Source organism: Sus scrofa, chromosome 1, assembly GCF_054392235.1.
Source record: "Sus scrofa isolate SSC_HxYL_T2T_F1_AM1 chromosome 1, Sscrofa_HxYL_maternal_Yorkshire_Landrace_v2.0, whole genome shotgun sequence".
In the NCBI taxonomy this organism is placed as follows: domain Eukaryota; kingdom Metazoa; phylum Chordata; class Mammalia; order Artiodactyla; family Suidae; genus Sus; species Sus scrofa.
This window is the reverse complement of record NC_139383.1, coordinates 174,774,078-174,798,729: the sequence shown is the minus strand read 5'-3', so window position 1 is coordinate 174,798,729 and position 24,652 is coordinate 174,774,078. Positions and strand designations below refer to the sequence as shown.

Sequence of the window (24,652 nt, the reverse complement as noted above, 5' to 3'; positions counted from 1 at the left end):
TGGCCTCCCCTTTTTCTTCTGGAGTAGGATATCTTTTTTAAGGTTTCCGGTCCATTTGGTTGAAGATTGCTCGGCCTTTAGTTGTGAATTTTTTTGCTTTTAGGAGAGAAGTTGAGCTCCAGTCCTTCTATTCCACCATCTTAACCCCATCTCTCTTGATGCCTTTAGAATCCTCTCTTTATCTTCAACTTTTGCCATTTTAATTATAATATGTCCTTGTGTGGGCCTGTTTGGTTCAACTTGTTTGGGGCCCTCTGTGCTTCCTTTGTTTTGATGTGTGTTTCCTTTAGATTTGGAAAATTTGCAGCCATAATTTCTTCTAATATATTTTCAATCCCCTTTTTTTTTTCTTCTCCTTCTGGAATCCCTATTTTGCATAGATTGGCCCACTTTATATTATCCCATAGATCTCTTATATTGCTTTCATGTTTTTTCATTTGGTTTTCTGTCTGCTGTCCTGATTGGGTGATTTCCTTTATTCTGTCTTCCAAGTCACTAATTCGTGTCTCTCCATTGTTCATTCTGCTCTTTAGTGCCTTTAATTAAGCTTGCATCTCTGCAAATGAATTTTCTAATTTTTCTTTTTTGTTCCTCCTTATATTTTTTAGTTCCTTTCTAAAGTAATTTGCATTACTGTTCATATCTGCTCTTAATTCCTTCCCATTCACTCTTAATTCCTTCAGTATTTTCACTATCTCCTTTTTGAACTCAGTGTCTGTTAGACTGCAGAGGTCTGTTTCCTTATTTGCTCCTTTGGGGGAAGTCTCCTGTTCTTTTAACTGGGAATGGTTCCTGAGCATCTTCATTTTGCTTATATTTTTCTTATTATGTGAGTTTACAGAAAACAAGTACTATAGTCTGAGAGGGCTATTTATATGCGAGAGAGCCCCTGGGTATTTAGTGAGGGCTTACTACTATTTATTTTTGGTGTGAGGGCTGCTTTGGTGTTTCTTTCTTTGGTGTGTGCCAGGCTCTTATCCCCTCAATAGGGCACTGCATATGCTTCCAGGGAGATGGAGGCAATGGGCAGGGCTAGTAGCCAATGCCTGGTTGCTGGGCCCTTGAAAGAGACAAGGACATGAGGGGAGGTGGTGTAGGCTGCTCCTAGTTGCAGGGCACTGGGAAGTGGCAGTGATCTTCAGGCAGGTGTAGGCAGCACCCAGAGCATTTGGCAGTGGCAGCAGCAGGGTGTGTGCATTCCCAGGGGAGAGAGAGCAATGAGTGGAGCTTGGTTGCAGTGCCTTCCTCTTTGCTGACCTCTGAGGTGACTGGGCCCTCAGGTGGTGCCTGTTCACGGACCCCTTGTGGTGGTGGACCTTGCCCACCTCTGGCATCTGAGATAACCACTGTAGTTTGCCCCTGCTGCCTATAGACCATGCAAGAGGCACCACGTTGCACTTAGCCCCCACCTCCTGCTGCCCTTAGCCCACGCAATGGGTACCCAGCTACCCGTAGCCTGCACAAGTGGTGCCTCACCACCTGTAGCCTGTGCCAGAGGTGCCCTGCCTCTGTGAGTCTGCACGCATATGTAGGGACAGATATTCCTATGGCAGTCTACCCCTCCTCCTCTTGGCCTCCCCACAATGCCAACTTGCTTCTCCTGGGTTCCCTTGGCTGTGGCCCTCTGCTCCCCAGCCTGTGGCACACCACTCCCTAGCCCCTCAGGCTGTCTCCACACAGCCAATCCTAGTCCTCTCCCCAGAACTGATCTCTGGAGCCTGGCCTGAATCTCAGCTCCCAGCCCCTGCCCGAGCATCTCAGGCTGTGGTCGTACCAATGGTCAGCACGGCTCTTGCTCTGCTCTGCCCTCCTCATTCCAGCTGCTGCATTTTTCTCTGAGACTTTGAGGTACCTCCATCTCAGCTGATCTCCTTGTTGGTGAGGTGGCTTCCCAGGGTGTGGGTTCCTTTCCTCTTTAACAGCTCCTCTTCAAGAGTGCTAGTCCCATCCTGATTCCTTTTCTCTCTCTCTCTCTTTTTTTTCCTTTTGTTCTACCCAGTTATATGAAGGGTTTCTTGCTCTTGTTGTAGGTTTAAGGTCTTCTTCCAGAGGTCAGTAGATGTTCTGTGCAAATTGTTCTGTATATAGATGGGTTTTTTTTATGTGTTTGTGGGAGAAGGCGAGTGCCACAAGTACATAAACCATCTTACTCCTCCACCATCTTGATCCATTCCCTCTTAAGACCCATTTTATGGGTGAGATGAGGAAGCTAAGTCTCAAGGGATAACGGATGATGGAGCTTGTCCGAGGTCCCACAACTGGTTCCACAGAGGCAGAGGTTGGATTTGAACCCTGGTCTGAGTATTCAAAGCTCAGGGGCCAGACGGGTAAGCCTCCCCTGGGATAAGCAGTAGGCACAATAAATGTAGAGTGACACAGGGAGGAGGAAGTTTCCTGAACACTTCTCTAAGGGGGAGGCATTTAATCTGAGCTTTAATGGATAGGAGGGTTTCAAGAGATGGAGAAGGCCGCCTGGGTGGGGTCTGCAGGGACTTAAGGAGTTACTTGCACATGAAGGACAAGGATGGAGGAGGCTGAGCCCCACTCCCATCCTTTGGACAGAATGAGGCCCAGGCCACTTTGGTTAAGTTAAGCTCCTTAGAATCTCTCCAAAGTCCCAGGACCCTTTGAGCTCAAGGGCTGTTCCAGAAGCTTAAAGTGCAGATATGCCTGCGCAGGACACCTTGTGGTCACCAGAAATCCTAAGGGTCATTCACCCTGTCCCGTTTGCTCACGGGGTCCCTCCCCCGGTCACTGACAGGGCTGTCCACTCCCAGGATGGTCCTGGCTTTCCCTGCAGCCCTGCTTCTCCTCCTTGTGGTTCTCAACTATCCAGAGGGACCCACCACCGCTATAACCAGGCCTCTCACCTGTCTGACTTCTGGCAAATGCATCACCCACATTTAGTGATGGGTGAGACAGGCTTCAGGAGTCACTGCTTGGTGCTCAGAGACACAAATAACAATATAGCATAAATTGCCATATTTAGCAAGGCCTCCACCTCTCTTGGAGTGGGGCCGGTGATTTATGAGATCGCACACAGCTTGTGTACGGCTGTCAGCACATTTTCCGAATCACCTGGATGCCAATGCACTGAGCTGCCCCAACTGATTCTCCTCCCCATCCAGGCCCTTTCCCTCCGCAGCTGTCCCCTGCCTCATGGGTGATGGGGGGAGCATCTCAATGGCACGAGGCAGAAGGGTACTCTCTCTTCCTCCTTCTGCCTGCCTCCTTCTCAACCAGGAGGTCCTGGCTTCCCCAGGGTGGTGACAGGCTGCAAGAGAGGGACCAGGTCCCTCCTGGCCCAGGGTTGTACATCCTGCCCACAGGGAAGTCCTACTTTATTTCTTTGATGGAATCACAGTAGAACCCTTCAAGAGCTTCCCATGGCTCCTTTTTTTTTTTAATTACTCAAATGAATTTATCACATCTGTAGTTGTATAATGATCATAACAATCTGATTTCACAGGATTTCCATCCCACAGCCATGGCTCTTAAAGGAAAACTCTAGCTCCCTGCCACGGCCACATCTGGCACTGGTTACCCCACCTAGAGCCCTTCTCTCTCTCACAGCATCCCAGCTGTGCTGCCCCCTCCAGTGCTTTGACTCTGCCAACCTTTCCCCACCTCACAACGTTTGCCCACACTCTTACTTCTACCTGGAAGGCTCTTACCTCCTTTACCTCCTCCCTGGCCACAACTGCCTCCTTCTCACCCTTCAGCTCTTAGCATAAATGTCACCTCCTCAGAGGGGCCTTCCTTGACCTCTCAGATGAAAGGAAGCCCCTGCCTTTGTTTATTATCACACTCTTATTTGCGTCTTCACAGCCTTACTGCAACTTCGAGTCAGATATTTTCTTGTTAACGTAGCCAATTATTCAGGAAATACTTATTGAGCACCTACTGTATGCCAGACACTGTTCTAGGCACTGGGGATCCATCAGTGAATGAAATAGCACCTCAGGGAGCTGATGTTCTAGTGGGTGTCCCAGATAATATACAAAAACATGAAAAAAAAAAGATACCGTAATTTCACAATATCAAATAGCATAAGTTCTCAAAAGGAAAGATAGAGCCAGGGGGCTGGGAGAGAGAACTTGGAAAGGATGGCCCAAGAAGGCTCTGAGGAGGTACGGTTTGAACAAAGGCCAAAATACAGACCTGTGTTGCTTATTGTCTTGCTCTGCTCTTAGACTCTTAGCTCTGAGATGGTACCCTGGCTGCTTTTGTCCCCATTTGATCCCCAGTACCCAGCACATAGTAGGCAGGTATTCAATAAAGTGTATGGAGTGAATGAACAAGTGGACAGCTTGCTGGACCCCCTATCGCTGTAGCATAAGCGTCTTTCCTTCGCTTCATCCTCAGCAGATCCCTCAGCAGATCTCAGGGAGCAGCCAGTCCCTGTCCTCTGATGATAACTCTCAGTAGACGGGAAGGCCATTTTTCACTCCACGCTCAGGCTTCCTCTCATCAGGGAAACCAGAGGTCCTCACCCAGCAGTGATGGATAGTGTGTCCTCTGACTGGCAGGCCCAGCTGGGAACTGCTCTCAGAGTCCCTCCCTGTACAGGAACAAATGGACCATGACACGAATGACACAAATGGGAAGACAGAATTGAGCAGGAGACCTCAAATGCCAAAGAGACACGGCTCCCTACTGATAGGTGGGCCCTGTGTTCAGTGACCCCATGGGAAGTGGGACCATGGGGAACGGTGGGTAGGACCATCTGACCTGAAGACGTGGAGTCTCGGCTCTCCTAACTAGACCAGGCCCTTGGGCAGGCTGCTTCGCTTCTCTGGCCCTCAGCCTGTCCATCTGGCCAATGGGAATGCCGACCTTTGCTTTGATAACCTGTAAGCATAGAGTTGCTTTGGAAGGTCAAAAGTGTGTAGATAGTTGAGTTATTTCAAATTGCATGTTCACTGTACGGAGCCTTGGAAGAATTTTGGTATTAAGTGAGGCAAACCTGCATCTATTGTCTCTGTTGTGAAAAATTCCCTTTTTTTTTTTTTTTTTTTGGTCTTTTCGTCTTTTAGGACTGCATCCATGGCATATGGAGGTTCCCAGGCTGGGGGTCCACTCAGAGCTGTAGTCGTCAGCCTACACCACAGCCACAGCCACGCCAGATTCGAGCCGCATCTGCAACCTACACCACAGTTCACAGCAACGCCAGATCCTTAACCCACTGAGCAAGGCCAGGGATCGAACCCACATCCTGATGGGTGCTAGTTGGGTTTGTTAACCACTGAGCCATGACAGGAACTCCTGAACAATTCTTTTTATTCTCTGATTGTGCATCCAGGTGATTCAGAGGTCTCAGTGTATTGGAGACGGGAGGAATCTTAGGGTTCACCTAGTGTTGCTGTCTTTATTTTACAGCAGGGAAACCAAGCGCCAAAGAAAGAATATGATTTGCCTGTGACCACACAGAGAGTCTGCAGAGGGGCCCAGACTCTAACTCCGGTGTCCATAACTCCCAAACTCCCAGATGAGGCCAGAGGCAGGGAGGCCGTGGAGGGTAGAGGCTCTCCTCAGGCAGGAATCACCTCTCTGTGTCTCAGTTGCCTCATCTGAAAATGGCGATTATGTGGTTTGGGGGCAGGTTAAATGAGATACTACTTACAAAGAGCTCAGCCAGGGCTCCATCTCTAACACTGCTCACTGCGTGTCAGCTGCTACTGCCCAGCTGCGGCCCAACACCACCACACAGCCCTTCATCAGTGGGTGCCCTGCCCTGCCGGTTAGTATTTTTAAAGCCACCCTAGGTTGTGGTCATCATTCCCAAGTTCCTAGCCCTCCAAGCGGCAGCTGTCCGTGGGGCTTCCCAAAGGAGACGGAGAGGACAGAAACCTTACCTGGCCAGATCTCTGGTGAAACCATCTCTAAACCTGTCTTAGTTTTTTCTCCTCCCTTCTCTGAGCTGTGGTCTAGCCCAGTGCCATGCAGAGTGGTCTGTGGACCTAAAGTCCAGGAGTTGTCACTGGCTAGCCATGAGATCCATAAGGAAATTGACAGTGAACTTTTAGAAACTTACAGCAAGGTTGGCATCACTGTGACAGTTAAGTTGAGCAGGGCAGAGCCGGGAGTGGGTGCTGTCAGAGTCTCGTGGCAAGTACCCTGTAGCGTGACCAGCGTAAGAGTCCTGCTCAGTCTCCCTGGGATGGATTGGAAAACGAAGCAAACAAAACCAGTCCCACCCCATGGGACTGGTTAAGGATCCTAGTTTGAGAAACAGTGAACTAAACTCCCTTTGGTGAGGCAAACTGCTCAGCCTGCTTACCAGGCCCTCTGCAGCCGGGCTGTGTGTATCCTCTGTCTAGGCTGATCTGTGCCCTGATTTCTCCCTCCCTGCCTTTGCTGCCCTCCACCCAGTCTTGCCCTTGTTTTCCCACCTCATCCTATCCCTCCTCCTAGATCCTAAACCAAATTCCATTTCTTCCCTAAGGCCCTTCCAGGCAGATTAACGCCTTCCCCAACCCAGCCCCCCACCCCACCCTCCCAGTGCCCTTTCACCTCCAGCAGGTGCCTCTCCCAGTCCATCTCCTACGATCCATGGCTCCTGCATGTGTGCCTGACCTGGCTCACCCTCTGCCCCTGAGGAATGGGCCCTCCCAGCCTTTTTAAGCCCCACCTAGTCTAGACCTTACATCTAGTCAATTTTCAAAAAGTGTCAGGGAGTTTCCATTGTGGCACAGCAGAAGGAATCCGACTAGTATCCATGAGGTTGCAGGTTCCATCCCTGTCCCTGCTCAGTGGGTTAAGGATCCAGTGTTGCCGTGAGCTGTGGTGTAGATGGCAGAAGTGGCTTGGATCTGCTGTGCCTGTGGCTGTGGCGTAGGCTGACGACTACAGCTCTGAGTGGACTCCCAGCCTGAGAACCTCCATATGCGGTGAGTGCAGCCCTAAAAGACAAAAAAAAAAAAAAAAAAAAAAAGGAAAAAAAGAAAAAAAAGGTTCAGCCACGCTGATCCAAAGCACTAGGTGTACCAGTCAGCTCCAGGTACTGCCTTTGCCAAAAGAAGAAAAAAAAAAAAAGCTCATACATGAATCTATGTCACTGGGACAGTCACAGTATAAGGCCTGCAGGAAAGCCACAGGAGCCACTGTGTCTGCTGATGAGAACAGCCTTCTGCCAGGCCTCGAGGGTGTGACCTTAGCTCCTAGGATGAGTGGCTGGGTGGAGAGTCCAGGTCCATCCTGCCCCTGGCCCACAGCCACTCTCTGGGCTGCCCTGACCCAAGTCACCTCAACTTGCTTTACTGCTCCCTGTGCCTGAGAAACCCTAGTGAGCTGCTGGAGCACCTCTACACCAACCCCACCCTCCTCTTCCTCCTCCCACCTGCTGAGAAGGACCCCGCTCCATCACAATCAGGACAACAGGGGAGTCCAGCTTTAGTTCAGAAATGCTCTATGGGCCCACGAGGGAACCTGGCCTCTGCCTGGCCTCCAATTTCATGGCTTCTTTTTCCACTTCCTGTGCATTCCCTGTGGGGGGCTGGCTGTAGTGCCAGACAGGATCTTCCTTAAGGACAGAGGCTTTAAGCACCACTTTGACTGCTTCCCGGTGAGCAGCCAGAGTGGTGCTGGCCCTGAAGTGGCTGCTCACTGAGGGAGTGGATGAAAAAGGCATTACCTTTTTTTTTTCTTTGCTTTTTAGGGCCACACCCACAGCATATGGAAGTTCCCAAGGTTGGGTTCGAATAGGAGCTGCAGCTGCCAACCTATCCCCAGCCATAGCAATGCAGGATCTGAGCCATGTCTGCAACCTACGCCACAGCTCATAGCAACGGCGAATACTTATCCCACTGAGCAAGACCAGGGATGGAACCCGCATCCTCGTGGATACCAGTTGGATTTGTTTCCGCTGCGCCATGACGGAAACTCCCAAGAAGGCAGTACTTTACATTGTAGCAAGAAATTCCTTGGTTAGACCTGTGGAATAACTTCCTCACTGTGAGAAAAATTAAACACAGATATTTAAAGGCAGAGAGTGTCTTAAAAGTTGGGTTTTCAGGAGTTCCCATCGTGGCGCAGTGGTTAACGAATCCGACTAGGAACCATGAGGTTGCAGGTTCGGTCCCTGCCCTTGCTCAGTGGGTTAACGATCCGGCGTTGCCGTGAGCTGTGGTGTAGGTTGCAGACGCGGCTTGGATCCCACGTTGCTGTGGCTCTGGCGTAGGCCAGTGGCTACAGCTCTGATTAGACCCCTAGCCTGGGAACCTCCATGTGCCGTGGGAGCGGCCCAAAGAAATAGCAAAAAAGACAAAAAAATAAATAAATAAATAAATAAAATTGGGTTTTCACCTTCACCCCATTTAGCTGCTTAATTCTTTGTCCTTATGTGAGAGTCCAGCAGAAAACTCAGCAGCTCTGGAGCTATGGAGATGGGGGTCCAGAGCCCCATCATGTCCCCAGGCAGGGGACCCTTTGGACCTCACACTTTTCTGGGCTAATCGTGTCTCTCTCTACAGGAGACGCTGAGGGCTGAAAGGGTGGTACCCTCCTTGCCCCAGCCTGTGACAGAGCCAGAGAAAGGCTCCTCCACCAGACCAGACCTCACTGTTTAAAGCAAGTCAGAGTGAGGTGGAATGATGGGGAAACGATGGTAGTAGATGAGGCTGTGGATGAGCTCATGCCTCAGGGGAAACAGACTTGGACCCCATGACCTTCCTGTGTCCTTTCCTATAAGTTCATTTCCCTCAGAGCCCACATCTGGAGGTCCCACTGCCACACCAGATTCCCTTTGATCCCCAATCGCCCCCCCCCCTCCCCAGCCCAGCGTTTGTTCAGGAGCTTTGAAAGGGAGCCGAGGGCCGGGCCTGCTGGGGAGGGTGCAGGCCCAGGCAGCGGGCCCCCTGGTGGGTCTGTGGTGTCTTTGCTGTCTTTAAAAGGCTCTTCCAAAGAGGTAATTCCTTTGTGCACAGACATGATTTATGAGGCTTTCTAGGCAAATTGTGGAGATAAATGGTCTTTGGGGCTGGAAAGCTTCAAAGGCAGTGATGCGGGCGGATCAGAAGGAGCTGGGCCCTCATTAAAAGCCTCTGGTATGGGGGTGGGTGTTAGGTTTGGAGCAGAGCTGAGGACAGACTGGCTCAGGCCAGCCCCTGGGCCCCCTGGCCCGACTTTCACCCTGGGCCTCACTGACCCACTGCTGAAAAATAGGAGGCAGAAGTGTGGTGCCATTGAAGTGCTTTTATTCAGAGGTGGGCACAGCCCAGGGCAGAGGTTTTGAAGGCAGAGCCAGGTGGTACTTGCATTCCGACTTGGACCCTGGAAGGAAAGGGAGAGACAGAGCAGGGAGTCCATGGAGGAGCATCAGCCTCTGTGCAGCCTGGCCCAGGGATCTCGCAGGCACAGGGTCTCACACCCTGCCTCTCACTGATGACCTGGACATGGCCCTTCCCCTCTGGTCTCAGCATCCTCTCTGTACAGTGAAGCATGGGCATCAGCAAAGTCCAGTGTGCCAGCTCTGCCGTGCCTCCCTCCCGATGTTCTGTGATTCAAGGCCCTATTGTCACATGTCCCCCCTTTGAGGAGTTTCCGTTGTGGCTCCCAGGTTAAGGACCCAACATTGTCTCTGTGAAGATGCCGGTTTGATCCCTGGCTTCACTCAGTGGGTTAAGGATCCATTGTTGTGGCAAACTGTGGTATAGGTCCCAGATACAGCTTGGATCTCGTGTTGCCATGTCTACATGGTGTAGGCCAGCAGCTGCAGCTCCAGTTTGACCCCTAGCCTGGGAACCTCCATATGCTGCAGGAGCAGCCATATAAAGGGGGGAAAAAGTCCCCATTTGAGAAACAGACAGAGATCATGCTGACTGCAAGGTGATGGGCAAGTCACCTAACCACACCTAACCTTGGTCCCTTTCTCTATAGACTGGGTGATCATAGTTACACTGAACAAGGGCCTACTGCAAAGTACCTAACGCCCAGTCTTCCTCCCCGTCACCTGTCCATGCAATACCATGGCATTTCTACATCTGGAGCCATCCTGGGAAGTTGATACATTTGACTTTCACAACTTCCCATCTCCCTTCTCCAAACACAAATTAACACATATGCACACACACCCTTCCTATCCTGGCTCCCAGGCCTGCTAATTGTCACTTGGATATTGACAGATAACTGGGGTACTCATGGCTGATAATGCCCCGTGATGCACTGCGGCCCCCAACACACACCCTTATCCCAGCATGGGATTGTGTGCAGTTTAACAGGGGGTTCCTGCAGATCCTAAGGAATGGCGTCCTAATGGGACAATGCCAGGCAGACTCAGCTGTATGCTCAAGCAGGGGCCCAGTGCTGGTTTCCAGATACATCCATCCACAGAGGGATGCAGGGTGCTGATTAAATGGAGTTCCTGAGTCTCCCCACTCCCTCTTAATATTTTGATGGTGTGATGTCTGGTTAAAATGGACTTGGTTGCCTGGAGGTGTGGTCCAGGCTGTGGCGATGGAAACAGGAAGGTAATGAGCTGAAGCCACTGACTTGGTCTAGGGCCTTTCATTGTACCTACAGGCTTCCTTCCCTTCTGCTCTGCTTCCCCAAGACCCGACCAGCTCCCCAGGCTTCTGACCTGACAGTGGGCACTCTTGCTAGTTGTAGTTGCCACAGAAACAGCTTCCCCAGCACCCCTCCATCATCCTCTGTCATGATGAGTCAGTTTCCCATTTGCTTGTCTGTTGCTCAGATCAGCCCCTAGAACATATGGGTGCTCAACAGTTGTCTGATGAGCGTATAAATGAGCCTCTTTCCCCAAAAGCTGGTGTAGTGAGATGGAAAGAAAGACATGGCCAGCTGCTTTCAAATCTTGCTCTCCAGTGTGTTACCTGCGAGACCACAGGCAAGTCACTTGGCCCCTCTGATCAGTTTCCTGACTTGGAAAATGGAGGGGGTACACGAGATGGCCTCTAAAGCTGAGGACTAAGAAAACCAGTCTTGGACTCTCAACTCTACCTTTTGCAATACGGGGTGCTTTGGCCCCCTAGGGGACATCTGTCAATATCTGGAGACATTTTTGGTTGTCACAGTTGAGGAGGGGCTGCTACTGGCATCTAATGGGTAGAGACCAGCAAGGCTGCTACATCCTACAATGCTCAGGATGCCTCCACACCAAAGAATTTTCTGGCCCAAGATGTTGGTCATGCTGAGACTGAGAAACCCTTACTTACTTACTAAATGCCTCTGAGCCTCAGTTTTCTCAGTTGAAAAATGGGATAATAATCCCCCTCCCATGGTTTGCTTCAAATCACCTTTGAAACAAGGCAAGGTATGAACAAATGGCACAGGACGGTTAAATGAAACCACCCTTCTGAGAATGCAGCTGGGCCATAGGAGGCTCACAGGGTTAGGGTTTTTCCTGCATGCATGTGTTTAGTCCTCTACCTCTGCTGCCCTGGGGGACCAGTGGGACCTGGAAATGCAGCCTGCATTCCATGCAGCCACGGAGAATCCCACTTCCCCTTGGATGTTTACGAGAGATACAGACAGTGTGGTTAAATAACAGAAAGTAACAAGTGTAATAAATAGATCACTAAGAGCTAATGATACATCATTATAATCCTGTGCTGTCAGCATCTGCTAGGTTTAGGGATTGTGCCAGGAGATTTGGGTTTTAATCTATAGCACCTTGGTCTATTAATATTTAATTCCAGCAATCTAAGTGGTGGAGAGATAGGGAGCAGAGCAGTGGCTCAGCTCAGAGCCTGGGTAACCACCTCGAGTTTTTCTTTCCATGCAAGGGCAAACACACCTCCTACCCTCTCTCCTCTGGCCAGTTTCCCAAGTGGGGACATTCAGCAACACACATAGACTCACAGAATATCAGAATAGGAAGAGGTCTAGCAAATACCTGCTCGTCTTTCTCTCTTTCTTTGGCTGCTCCTATTGCATTGGAAGTCCCCTGGCCGAGGGTTGAACATGAGCCACAGCAGCAACCCAAGCTGCTGCAGTGACAATGCTGATCCTTAACCTACTGTGCCACAAGAGAACTCCCCTACTGGTATTTCTTTTCTTTCTTTCTTTTTTTTGTTTGTTTTTTAGGGCCACACCTGTGGCATATGGATGTTCTCAGGCTAGGGGATCAAATTGGAGCTGCAGCTGCCAGCCTACACCACAGCTACAGCCACAGCCACAGCCACAGCCACAGCAATGGGGATCTGAGCTGCATCTGCAACCTACACCACAGCTCATGGCAACACCGGATCCTTAACCCACTGAGCGAGGCCAGGGATCGAACCTGCATCCTCATGGATCCTAGTTGGGTTTGTTAACTGCTGAGCCACCAAGGGAACTCCCCCCTACTGGTATTTCTTAATTCAGACACCACTGGCACTTGGAGGGCAGAGTTCATTGGGCAGGACGGTCCCTGATCCTTTGTGACAACCTAATCCCTCCCTCCCCCTATTTCTGGGTGCTCTCTCAGGGAGGGTGACCTACGCCACGCAAGAACCACTGATCCAAATCTGAAATTTTACAATGTAGACACAAAGGCCCAGAGAGGGTAAGGGAACTACCCAAGACTGCCCAGCTTTGGCTCCGACCTCCATTTGACGCTCTCTCAGAAATGCAGCTTGAGCCTGGAAAAAGTGGAGGGGCTCAGCCTTTGCAGATCTGCCTGGGCTTTCACTAGGGCAAGTCAGTTGACATATGGCCTTGCTCACCGGAAGTCACTTTGTGTATCAGCTAGAATGGTTTCCAGGGGCTGCTGCTCCATCTCTTCCTCCATGCCTGCTGCTTCATAGACTCAGGAGCAACCCCATGACCAGGCAGCTCCTCCACTTTTTCTTGAGGGGTTGGTGGGTGGTTGGGACTCTGGGGAGCAGACTGTGGCCATGGGCCATTCTTGGGAGATATTCTAATGGATCAAGCCTTTCCCTTGCTAAGGAGGCCATGGGGTCCTTGGCCCAGACTCTGGTTCAGACGGGGGCAGCTCAGGGCCAGTGGAGTCCAGGTTTGTTTCTTCCCCTTGACCTTCACAATCATCAGCAGTCAGTCCTCCTCCTTGCCAAGTCTCAGGATTGCCATCTATGGAATGGGAAGAACCGTCCGTCTCTCCCACCACCACTTCACCCTCAGCATCCTCCTGCCCACCTCCCTAAGAGGACCAGTGGGAATGCAGATCACTGGAAAGACAGTGGTTCTCATCTTCTGAGCCTCTTAAATGGACCTGTCCTTGGGCCTCACCACTCCAGAGGAATTAAATCAGGATGTTCAGGGCTGAAGTCTAGGCATGAGAGGTTTTTAAAACCTCCAGGGTGATGCTGATGAGCAGCCAGGCTGAGGACCCCTGTCTGAGGATATGAATCCCCATAAGCAGCTGGGAGGAGGCTCTTTGGTTGCTGGGGAAGGGCTGACCAAGCCCCCTCATCAGCATGACTGATGCCCAGCTTGGGGCTGGATGCTGGGTGACACCTTCTATGCATATGGAGGGCAGGGGCAGCTGCACACAAGGCATACCCCGGCTCCCCTTGCTGTGACTCACAGAGACTACTGGAGGAGATTAGGCACAAGGCACTGAAACCTGCTTATATAGAAGTGGTGATGAAAAAAAAAAAGCTCGGAGTTCCTATCGTGGCTCAGTGGTTAACAAATCCAACTAGGAACCATGAGGTTGCGGGTTCAATCCCTGGCCTTGCTCAGTGGGTTAAGGATCCGGTGTTGCTGTGAGCTGTGGTGTAGGTCGCAGATATGACTCGGATCCCACCTTGCTATGGCTGTGGCGTAGGCCGGCGGCTACAGCTCCGATTGGACCCCTAGCCTGGGAACCTCCATATGCCACGGGAGCGGCCCAAGAAATAACAAAAAAAAAAGCTTGACCAAGTTATTGCTCATAATAGAGAAAGTCAATAAAGACATAAGAACATAGTGAGTTATTCCTTTAATAAGTGATTTTCAAGAATTCAAAAAGATATCTGTATACCCACATTCATAGCCACGTTATTCACAAAGGCCCAACAGAGGCAACAACCCAAGTGCCCATCAGGAAATGCCTGGATACACAAAATGCGACATATTTATACAATAGAATACTATTCATCCATAAAAAGGAATGAAGTGGGGATCCACGCTACATCATGGATGAACCTTGAAAACATTATTCTAAGTGAAAGAAGCCAGACACAAAAGATTAATACTGTATGATTCCACTTGTGTGAAGTATCTAGACGGAGCAAATTCACAGAGACAGGAAGTAGGTTGGAGGTTGCCAGAGGGAGGAGGGAACAGGGAGTTAATGATTAATGGTTCCCGAGTTCCTGTTCGGGGTGATGGAAACCTTATGGAAATAGTGGTGATTGCCGCTCAGCACCGTGAGTGTAATTAATGCCACTGGATTCATTGTACTTTAAAATGATTAAAATGACAAAATGTATGTTACACATGTTTTATCACAGTAGAAAAAGTTTGGAATAAATACATTATTTCCCAAAATATAATTACGGGAAATAGGACCAGTCGTGCAAAACCTAGGCCCTATGACCCACCACTCCCACTAAACCAATCCCTGGATAAGGCCCTGGCGGAAATGCCTCTTCTTTCACATGTCCCTGTACCTTATCCAAGGTGGCCATCTAAGCTAGGGCCAGCAGCCAAGAGTCCATGTCCCCTCTTCCATCAATACCAGGCCACACCCAGTAGGACAACAGAATTTAGAGCTCAGACACCCAGTCACTCCCTCACTGTGTGACCTCCAACAAGGTATTGTACCTCTCTGGGCCTCTGTTTCCTAATCTGTGAAACAGGGATAAGAAGAATAGCACCTGCTCTATGTGGGTGGTTGTGAGAATTAAATGAGAAAATTCACTTTGCAACTTTATCTCATGGCCAGCATATATTAACTGCTCTTTCAAGTGTAGTTACAAATTTGAAAGCGTCAGTGGTGAAGCGGAAGGGGTGGTGAACAGAGAGATGGAGCCCCTCCCTGTGGGGGCCCCCCGGAAAGAAGGGAGAGGAGAGTTGGCTGGATGAAAGGAACAGAAGAAGCCAGGCCACACACTTCCCGGTGCCCCTAAGCCCTCACTCACTGCCCAGAGAAGGTCCGCCCCCTTGACAAATCAGCCAAAGCCAAATATAATTAGGAAGGAGCATCTGTGACAGAAACAGAAAAACTGTGTGAGGGGGTGACATTCCGAGGCCAAATTGGAAAAGAGTTCGCAGTTGTCTGTGCAAGAAAGCAAAGTCCCGTTGTAATTTTAATGATGATAGTTTTTATTCACCTTCAACAGGGTAGATAATTGACTCACTGGCTCATTTCTCTGTCATTGCTGGAGAATGAGGTGTTTTTAAGTGGATTTTCTAAGATAACTGAAGCTTATCCCTGTGAACCCTAACTTTTTTTTTTTTCATTTCATCACTCTGGGGAGAATGTCTATGAAGTGGATTACACACTTCCCTGCTTCCTTAATCAGAATACTCTAAATTGAATGGAACCCCTTCCTGTCCATTTAGATATGAGGGGTTGTTTGTACCTATGTTAGGAGCTCCAAGCCGCTTTGCTTTTGAGTCTGCAAATGTTTTCTGTTTATTTCCACAGGCTCCTAATGTGGCATAGAGCTCTTGTTTTTTTGGTGGGGGGAGCCCCAGAAAACACACACACACACAGAAAACACAGGTATATGCATGTGCATGCGTGCACATGCACACACACACACACACACACACACACACTCTCCAATCTGTGGTCTAAGAACCCAGATTGTCAGGCTTAATAGAATTTCGTTTCCATGTGCTTCTCTAATGCACTGAACGGCCCTTATCATGGTGCCTCCCCAGCAAACCATAAGTGCTGCTCCCATGGCTCTGTCCCCACTAGACTGTGTATTCCAAGAGGGTGGGGCTCTTTCTGACCCTAGCAGGTGCTTGGTTGCCATTTAATGTTAAATGGACAAGTAGAAGAACAAGAGAACCCAAGCATTAGTGCACGGATTTCATGGCAGTATCCTGGCTCCTGTGTCAGAGGTGTAGTTTTGCTTCCTGCTGGGTTTTGGTTGTGACAGAGAAATGGAGGTCCCTCTGATAAGCAGAGTGTAACTGTTTGCCCTGGGATGCACTAAGGACCAAGTGGCCCTGGACTCTAACAGTTCAGTATAGAACCAAGGTCCCAGGGCAGCATCTATGCCGTCCCAGTGAAGAGACTCCCTTGTTCTGGATGCTGGGGTTGTTCACAGTAGCACGTGAGGAGGATGTGGCTAGTCTCTGTAGTGTCCCGGTCCTTGTACTTTGCAACTGCCACCTTGTCCCCGAGGGCATCCCTTATATTTTTCTCCTCAGCGTCATCATTCAGAAAGTGTCCCATTCACCTATGCTAGAGAGCACTGGAGTCGGAAGACCTGGCCTGCCCTTGACGATAACCTTGGACAATCACTTTATCTCTGATCCTTTATTTCCCCATCTGTAAAGTGGAGAAATAATAAAGCCTAATTCACAGGGTTTTAAAAGTCACAAGCAAACATTTTAAAATGCGGTGGTTATTATTATTATAATGGAGCAGTGTCCTATGAACATTAAACTTCGGCAAATTCAACTACATGTGCTTGGCAACAAAAAAAATATGGGATACAGTAGGTAATTCTGCTAGTCTTCCCACTCAGTGAGGGGGTGATATGGGAGACACCAACCTGCTGGGTGCTGTGTCACTCTGCCCTGTGAGCCTCTTTCAGTGTGAATGTAGGTTGTAAGGATAAGTGAACTTGATTTGTTTGTTTTTGGCCTCGCCCACAACATGCAGAAGTTCCCAGGCCACGATTCAAACCCAAGCCTCAGCAGTGACAATGCTGGGTCCTTAACCACTAGGCCACCAGGGAACTCCCAATATTTTTCATTGGGATATAACTGACATATAACATTATATTAGTCAGCTTATAACATAATGATTCAACATCTGCATCTAAACAGCACCGTAAGTTTAGTTAATATCATGACACATAGGTCCAATTTTTGTTATGGTGAGAACTTTAAGATCTCTCTTGGCAACTCTTGAATATATAACACAGAATTATTAACTATAGTTACCATACTGTACATTACATCCCCTGGACTTATTTATCTTCTAGCTGGAAGTTTGCCCATTTAACCCTCTTTGCCCCCTTTGCCCACTCCCTACCACCAATCTGTTCTCTGTGTCTATGTGTTTGCTCTTTGTTTGTTTTTTAGACTCCACATGAGATCATATAGTATTTGTCTTTCTCTGTCTGACTTATCTCACTTAGCATAATGCCCTCAAGATCCATCCATATTGTCACAAATGGCAAGATTTCCACCTTTTCGTGACTGAATATTATGCTATTGTATGTATATTTGTGTATACATGTTTTCTTTATCCATTCATCCATTAATGAATATTTAGATTGCTTGTGTGTCTTGGCTATTGTAAATAATGCTACAGTGAACAGAGCAATGCGAGTATCTTTTCTTTTCTCTTTCTTTTTATTTTTTTAGGGATGCACTTGCAGCATATGGAAGTGCCCAGGCTAGGGATCAAATTGGAACTGCAGCTGCTGGACTACAGCACAGCCACAGCAATGCCAGATCCAAGCTGCATCTGTGACCTATACCACAGCTCACGGCAATGTGGGATCCTTAACCCACTGAGCAAGGCCAGGGATTGAACCTGCATCCTCATGGATACTAGTCAGATTCATTTCTGCTGAGCCATGGCAGCAACTCCCTCTGGGTATCTTTTCAAGTTAGTGTTTTCATTTCTTTCAGAGAGATACTCAGGAGTAGAATTGCTATATTGTACCGTAGTTCTGCTTTTATGTTTTTGAAGAACCTTCATAATCTTTTCCATAGGGGCTACATCACTTTACATTCCCATCAACAATGCACGAAGGTTCCTTTTTCTATACATCCTTGTGAACACTTGTTAGTTCTTTTCTTTTAGAGAATATCCACTCTATCTGGTATAAGGTGATAGCTCAGTGTGGTTTTAATTTGCATTTCCCTGGTGATTATGATGTTGGTCATCTGTATGTCTTCTTTATAGAAATGTCCATTTAGAGCCTCTGCCCATATTTTAATCAGATCGTTTGGGGGTTTTGCTATTTAGTTGTATAAGTTATCTATTTCGGATATTAACCCCTTGTCAGATGCATGATTTGCAAATATTTTCTCCCATTCAGTAGATTGCCTTTTCATTTTTTGTTGATGGTTTCCTTTGTGTGCAGAAGATGTTTAGTTTGATGTAACCTCACTTGTTTATATTGCTTTAGTTGCCCTTGCGTTTAGTGTCAAATCCAAAAAAAATCATTGCCAAGACCAATACCAACTACCTATGTTTTCTTCTTGGAGTTTCATGGTTTAGGTCCTACACTCAAGTCTTTAATCCATTTGGGGTTGACTTTAGTGTACGGTGTGAGGGTGTGTTCTAACTTCATTGATTTACCTATGGTATAAGATAGAGGTCCAGCTCATTATTTTGCATGTGGCTGTCCAGTTTTCTCAACACCATTAATTGAAGTGACTGTCCTTTCCCCATTATATATCCTTGGCTTCTTTATTGTAAATTAATTGACCACATACGTGTGAATTTCTTTCTGGGTTCTATACTATGTTCCACTGATCTATGTGTCTTTTTTTATGCCAATATTTTACTGTTTGGATTACTATAGCTTTGTAGTATAATTTGAAATTAGAAAATATGATGCCCCCAGCTTTGTTCTTTTTTCTCAAAATTGCTCTGACCGTTGAATTTGGTTTTTGCTTCACTCACTGTAGTACCAGGTGGAGAATGCCTGCCCCCTTTCCTCTCTGAGTATCTAAACCCTAGGATCACTAGAGCACAAAGGTCAACTAATCATCTCTATGTCTTGAGGCAGTAGGGTCTCTAGCCATTCCAGTTTGCCCTACCTGAGGGATTGCTCAGAATGAGGGGTTTCCAATGGTGAAACTGTGACAGCAGATCAAAGTCAGACAAGTGAGACATCTTTGACAGCCCACGTCAGGCACCTTCTCTTCCAGGAAGTGTTTCCTGATTTCTTAACTGGAAGCCGGTTTTCTTTCCATTGAACATCTTCATTATTTATGCCTGTCCTTGCCTGAACTCCACACCCACCCCTCCTCCAGTGAATGAGGCTATAGTTTGAGGAGATCTTGCTGTTGAGTGTCCTGTATGCATCAGGTGAGGGTCAGACTAGGAAGTGGCAGCAGGCTGAGTGACCTGCTTTTTAGCCCCTTTCCCCAGCCACAGAGCGTGAATTTCTGCAAAGCTGGCTCAGATGTGGCTCTTTGAAACATTTAATTACATAGAAAGATCTTCAAGGCTGTCTGTCACCTCCCAGGGAAACATTTCTTTTTCCTGCTCCTTCTGAAGTTGGCTGCTTGGAAAGTAATGAAATCGAACTGAAGATAAAGGAACCAGGGGGTAGGCAGTCCTGAGAGGGAAGAGGCATGAAAGAGAGAGGGGAGGGTGACAGAGAGATGGGGCTGGAGGAGGGGCAGGGAGTTAGAAGACAGGGTCACAGAGAGTGAGGTGCAAGAGGGGAAGAAAACTAATGTTTCAGGAAGAGATGGAAAGATAGAGAGATGGGGCTGGGCTGGGCTGGGAAGGTATGAAGAAGTGGAGTACCCCCCACCCCCACCCCAACCCAGCAGACTGGAGAAGAAAGGCCCTGGCTGAGAGATAGCCAAGCAAGAAGAGTTTAGCAAAGGTAAAATAGCTTGTGGTTCCAGAGTTTTAGTACAAGAGAGGGTGCTTTGCTTGGAATGGAATGACCCTGACTGGGAGATGTCTTGAGAAAAGAAGCTTCTCTCCTTGTCTGATTATGTGGGGGCTTGGTGATGAGCCAATAGAGGTTATGAAATGCCAAAACTTCCACCCAGAAATGCCTCCCATCCAGGGAAAAGCCATGTGGAGAGGGGAAGGCTGTTCCCAGCCCCCATCCCAAAGAAGGTCCATGGGGATGCCTCCGCCCTGACCCGATCTTCTCTTGCAGGCTGTGACAGCGACCACTGGGGTCCCCATTGCAGCAACCGGTGCCAGTGCCAGAACGGGGCCCTGTGCAACCCCATCACGGGCGCCTGCGTGTGCGCCGCCGGCTTCCGTGGCTGGCGCTGCGAGGAGCTCTGCGCTCCGGGTACCCACGGCAAAGGCTGCCAGCTGCAGTGCCAGTGCCGCCACGGTGCCAGCTGCGATCCCCGCACCGGCGAGTGCCTTTGCGCCCCTGGCTACACCGGAGTCTAGTGAGTAGAGCACCAGGCTCTTGGAGGGGCGGGACGGAGCGGCTGGGGATGGGGGGTGCAGCGTGGCGAAATCCCGGGAGATTCAAGATAGTCCTTGACTGGCAAATCGCCTGTGCTCTGACCCCAAGTCCTGCAGAGGCTTAATGCCTGGGCCTTGTCCACGCAGGTCTCAGATCCCTGCAGGCCCCAGGGTGACAGGTGCAAGCTGGGATGACCGTGGCTAGACGTTCTCATGGCCAGAGGAGCTGGCGCAACTCCAGTTGAAGCCATCCCGCCGCGGCCCCAGACCTTAGCTGGGAATTCTCTTCCGACCATAACCCTTGTGCTGCTGTTAACCCACATGCCTGTGATGTGGTTTGAGGGGGCCATTTGAGACACAGTGGGGTGAGAGCCCTGGGCAGATAGGCAGAGATATGGGGAGTTTACTGTGCCTTTTACCTCCCCCCTCAGACCCCAAAGAGCCCCTCACTCCAGTTTCCTGGAGAGGGTGGCTACAGGGACGGGGACCTTCCAAGCCTGCTTAGTTGAGACCCCCCCACCCACCGCCACCCGCCCCCACCAGGGGCAAGATTGGAGCTTTCCTCTCTGTCCTATCAAAGGCTCCATGGCCTTCCCAACAGCCCTAGATCCTGAGCTGGCACTCAAGGACTCTGGCCCCAGATATGTCCTTGACGGAAGGTGTCCTCTGCCCCAGTGTCTGGCCAGCTCCAGGGCCAAGGCATTGGACTAAGGGCCAAGACCAAGACCCATGCAAATCCTCCCTTGCATCTCAGCAGTGCCCAATCCCTGTAGAGAAGCTCACTCTGGTACCTGAGAGCCTTCCAGAGCCTGGAAGGGGGTGGAGGCATGCCCCAGATTCTCCCTCTCTCTGACTCTAGGCAGATTCTCGAAGGCTGAATTCATGACTACATCTCAGGTCCTTTGCTTATGTTGTTCCTTCTGCCTGGCCTGCCCTTCCTGCCCTTCTCCCAGTGAAACTAACTTCACCTCCAAGATTCAAGTAAAATATGTGCCTTGGAGGGAAGCCTTCCTTAGCTGTCCCTCTCCTTTATGCTAAAAGCACTTAAGTCTTCCCATGAGTACTGGTCCAAACTCACAACATGCCAGTTCATTGGATCTGAGCCCTGCTTTCCCCCTTTCGCCTTATGCCTGATGTAGTTCACAGTGACTCTGAACTCACTAATTTCCAAGGAGCCTCGGGGCTGGCTGCACTGGGGCCCCGCCACCTGATCTGAATGCTGCTGCATCTAACACTTCTCCTTCCCTATGCAGCTGCGAGGAGCTGTGCCCGCCTGGGAGCCACGGGGCTCACTGTGAGTTGCGCTGCCCCTGCCAGAATGGAGGCACCTGCCACCACATCACGGGCGAGTGTGCCTGTCCCCCAGGCTGGACGGTAGGTGGTTCTACAGGATCGGGGGGGGGGGGGCGCTATTTTTTTTTATTTATTTTTTGCTTTTTAGGGCCATACCCATGGCATGTGGAGAGTCCCAGGCTAGGGTTCCAGTCGGAGCTACAGCTGCTGGCCTACACCACAGCCACAGCAACACCCAGATCCGAGCCGTGTCAGCGACCTACATCACAACTCATGGCAATGCTGGATGCTTAACCCACTGAGCAAGGCCAGTGATCAAACCCACAACTTCATGGTTTCTAGTTGGATTGTTTCCACTGCGCCACGATGGGAACTCTTGGGTGGGGCTCTTAAGAGGTCTGAGCATCCCTTGCTCACATGCACCCTGGAGGGCTATATTCCTTTCCTACCCTCATTACCTTCCCTCCTATTTATGGTCATGGGCATCATTAGACACTTCCAGTGGTACCATGGACACAGCTTTGAATCTGGGGTTGCTAAGTGCTATGTGACCTGAAGCAAATTACTTACCCTCCCTGAGCCTGTGGTCCCTTGTGTGCCAAGGTGTTGAATTCCCCTCAAAAACTAGCTCAGTCCTTAAATCCTTGGTATAAGGATTGGGGGGCGGGGGTGCAGGGTTGGGGGAGAGCAGGGTATTGATCACCCGCATTTATAGAACTCCAGATTCCCATCCTCCCACCCCTACACTCACACACAGAGACGTATTCTGATTCTGTGGGCCCGTGAATCTGTATTTTAGCAAGTGCTCCAGGTGATTCTGCCTCGCGGCCTCCACCAGTCCAGGTCTCCTGTCTGGGAACCACCATTGTGGGAAAGGAGGATGGGATGTATAACCTCACGCACCTCAAGTCAGGTCTTCCATCCAATGTTAAACTTGGAAAAAAAGCCCTCGGCTATTCTAGCCCCTGCTTTCCCATCTGCAAACTGGCATAAAAACAGTCAGGCCCGCTTTTCACAGCAGCCTGCTCGGCAGAAGGTTCAGGTGATGCAGGGCACTTCCAAGGGAACTTGCAAGCCCCGAGGTGCTGTATGGTAGCTTGCTTTGTATAAAAGTCCCTGGATGCCATAGACAAGCCACACCATCCTTTTGGCCAGCACTCTCCCCCGACCCCTGTCTGTGTCCCTATCCTCTGCCATCCCAAGCTCCTCAGAAGCAGTGACTCACTAAGGCTGACTTTCCCATTTCAGCAGAAGCTCTGTTACACAGCCGGCTGCCTCCCCCTGAGGCCTGAGGCTTCGCAAAGCTAAAAGGACAGGGCTACTGAACAAGAGGAGGATGTTTCTGGAGGCTGGGGACCATGAGGTCATGGGGGGCAGCAGGAGGGATGACGCAGGAACAGACTTGCCATAATTTTTTAGAGCAGGAAAGGACCTGGGGGATCATCTGGTCCAGCAGCATCCAAACCTGGCTGTGCACCAGAGTCTCGGGGGGTGGGGGTGGGGTTAAATACAGACTCCCAGGTTCCATCATAGACCTTCTGAGACCTGGGGATCTCTCTCTTTAATAAGCTCCCCAGATGATTCTGAGGCAGCCAACTCTGTCTGAAGGGCTGCATTTGGAAGTAATCAATTGAGATCATAGGATTTCCTTCTGTGTTTGACAGAAGGGTTTCTTAGAGATGAGAGTGGGGATGAGTAGCCTTATAACTGGGGCTCTGGTTCCCACACACCCACTTCTCCATTTTAATCTGCTTAGAGATTCTAGGTAAGATATCACCTAAAAACAGCTTTAAGAGGTTTGAACACCACTGGTCTATCAATACCTTCCTTTCTCAGATGAGGAAGCTGAGACCCAGAGAGGCTAATTGATCTGGCCAGGGCCACACAGCTAGTGAAGAGGGAGGCAGAAGTGGAATCCAGATTTCCTGACTCTTCAGTCCCAGTTCTTGGTGTCTGTCTGTCTCTGTCTGTCTCTTCTGAGGAGGGTAAAGGGGCTGCTGCCACCTCTCCCATGCCTGCCCATCTCTCCTACCCTGGGCCACTCTCTGGAAAGGCCCTCTCATCTCCAGCCTGTCTCCGGTACTCCATCACTCATGGGCTGGGTCCTCAGAGACCCAGCAGCAGACAGTGAGGTCAGATCAGGATGAGGTAGTGGGAGAATGGGCCACAGGCAGGCCCTATACCTGTGAAGGCCTCTCTAGAGAGACTGACGAAGGCTGGTGATGGAAGAAGAGGAGGGAAGGAAGCCAACACACACAGAGAATTTTTTCTCCCAACACAGTGAGAGGTTTGTTCTTCCAGATGACAAGAAACTCTGTCAGTAGAAGCCTTTGGATTTGGGGACTTTATATTTTTAATTTTATTGTAGACAATTGCATTTCTATTTTTGACCTAGCTCTTAACTTGCAGATTCATATGAATTATTAATACCTCTCATGCATGCAGAGTCACAGTGTAACGAGGCTGCGGTTCAGGCCTGAGGCCCCTCCCAGGGAAAGGGCTGGGGCCAAGGGGAGGGTGGAGAGGGAAGAGTCCTCTCTTCATCATCCTCCATTGCCTCACTTTCCTGTTGGCCCCAGGTGGCTTTAGCCACACTCAAAGATCTCAAGAGTCCGACTGCTCACTCACACAGGGCAGGCCCCCAAAGAACCAAGGCTTTATGCAGAGCTGGAGAGTACCCACCAGGAACTCTGGCCCTCCGGGCCCCTCCTTGGAAAACACGGGGCATCTAGAATCAAGCGTATGCCCGCAGGACATGACACTTGCCCAGCTGGGGTGAGCCCATCCCCAGAGGGCCTTTGCAAAGAGCCTGGGGGATTGTGCCATCTCTTTTTCTGGGCTCTGAGACCTTGCAGAGGAGGGAAACCAGTAGTGAGTAGTTTGATGAGAGTGGGTACCACAGACAGAGAAAGGAAGATATGTGATCAACCCCCTTAAAAGTTCACAGTCTGATGGCAGAAGCAGGACACATGCGCACGCGCGCGGGCACACACACACACAGGAAAAAGCAGGCCTGAAGAGCTGAGAAATAGAAATAATCATCACGGAGGAACAAAGAGAGGTATTTGGAGCTGAGGCTGTAGAGTTCTAGAAGCTCAGGTTTGGGAAGGATTCTCCAAGGAGCCCCAAGCCTGGCCTGTGACTTGGATCATTTCCACAGCA

At 49.7% G+C, this 24,652-nt stretch overlaps 1 protein-coding gene across 27 annotated transcripts in view; it reads left to right on the top strand.

The window, feature by feature from the left end:
• The window catches only part of MEGF11 (multiple EGF like domains 11), a 384,198-nt gene that overhangs the window by 284,988 nt on the left and 74,558 nt on the right, over positions 1-24,652 (top strand). For all 27 annotated transcript variants that reach the window (XR_014816993.1, XR_002346342.2, XR_002346341.2 and 24 more), the window contains exons 6-7: positions 19,932-20,178; positions 21,451-21,571. Coding sequence is in view for 21 of the 27 variants with exons in the window: in XM_084978608.1 (XP_084834734.1) it covers positions 19,932-20,178; positions 21,451-21,571 (368 nt within the window). In the remaining 6 variants the exon portion in view is untranslated. The remainder of the gene's footprint in view (positions 1-19,931; positions 20,179-21,450; positions 21,572-24,652) is intronic.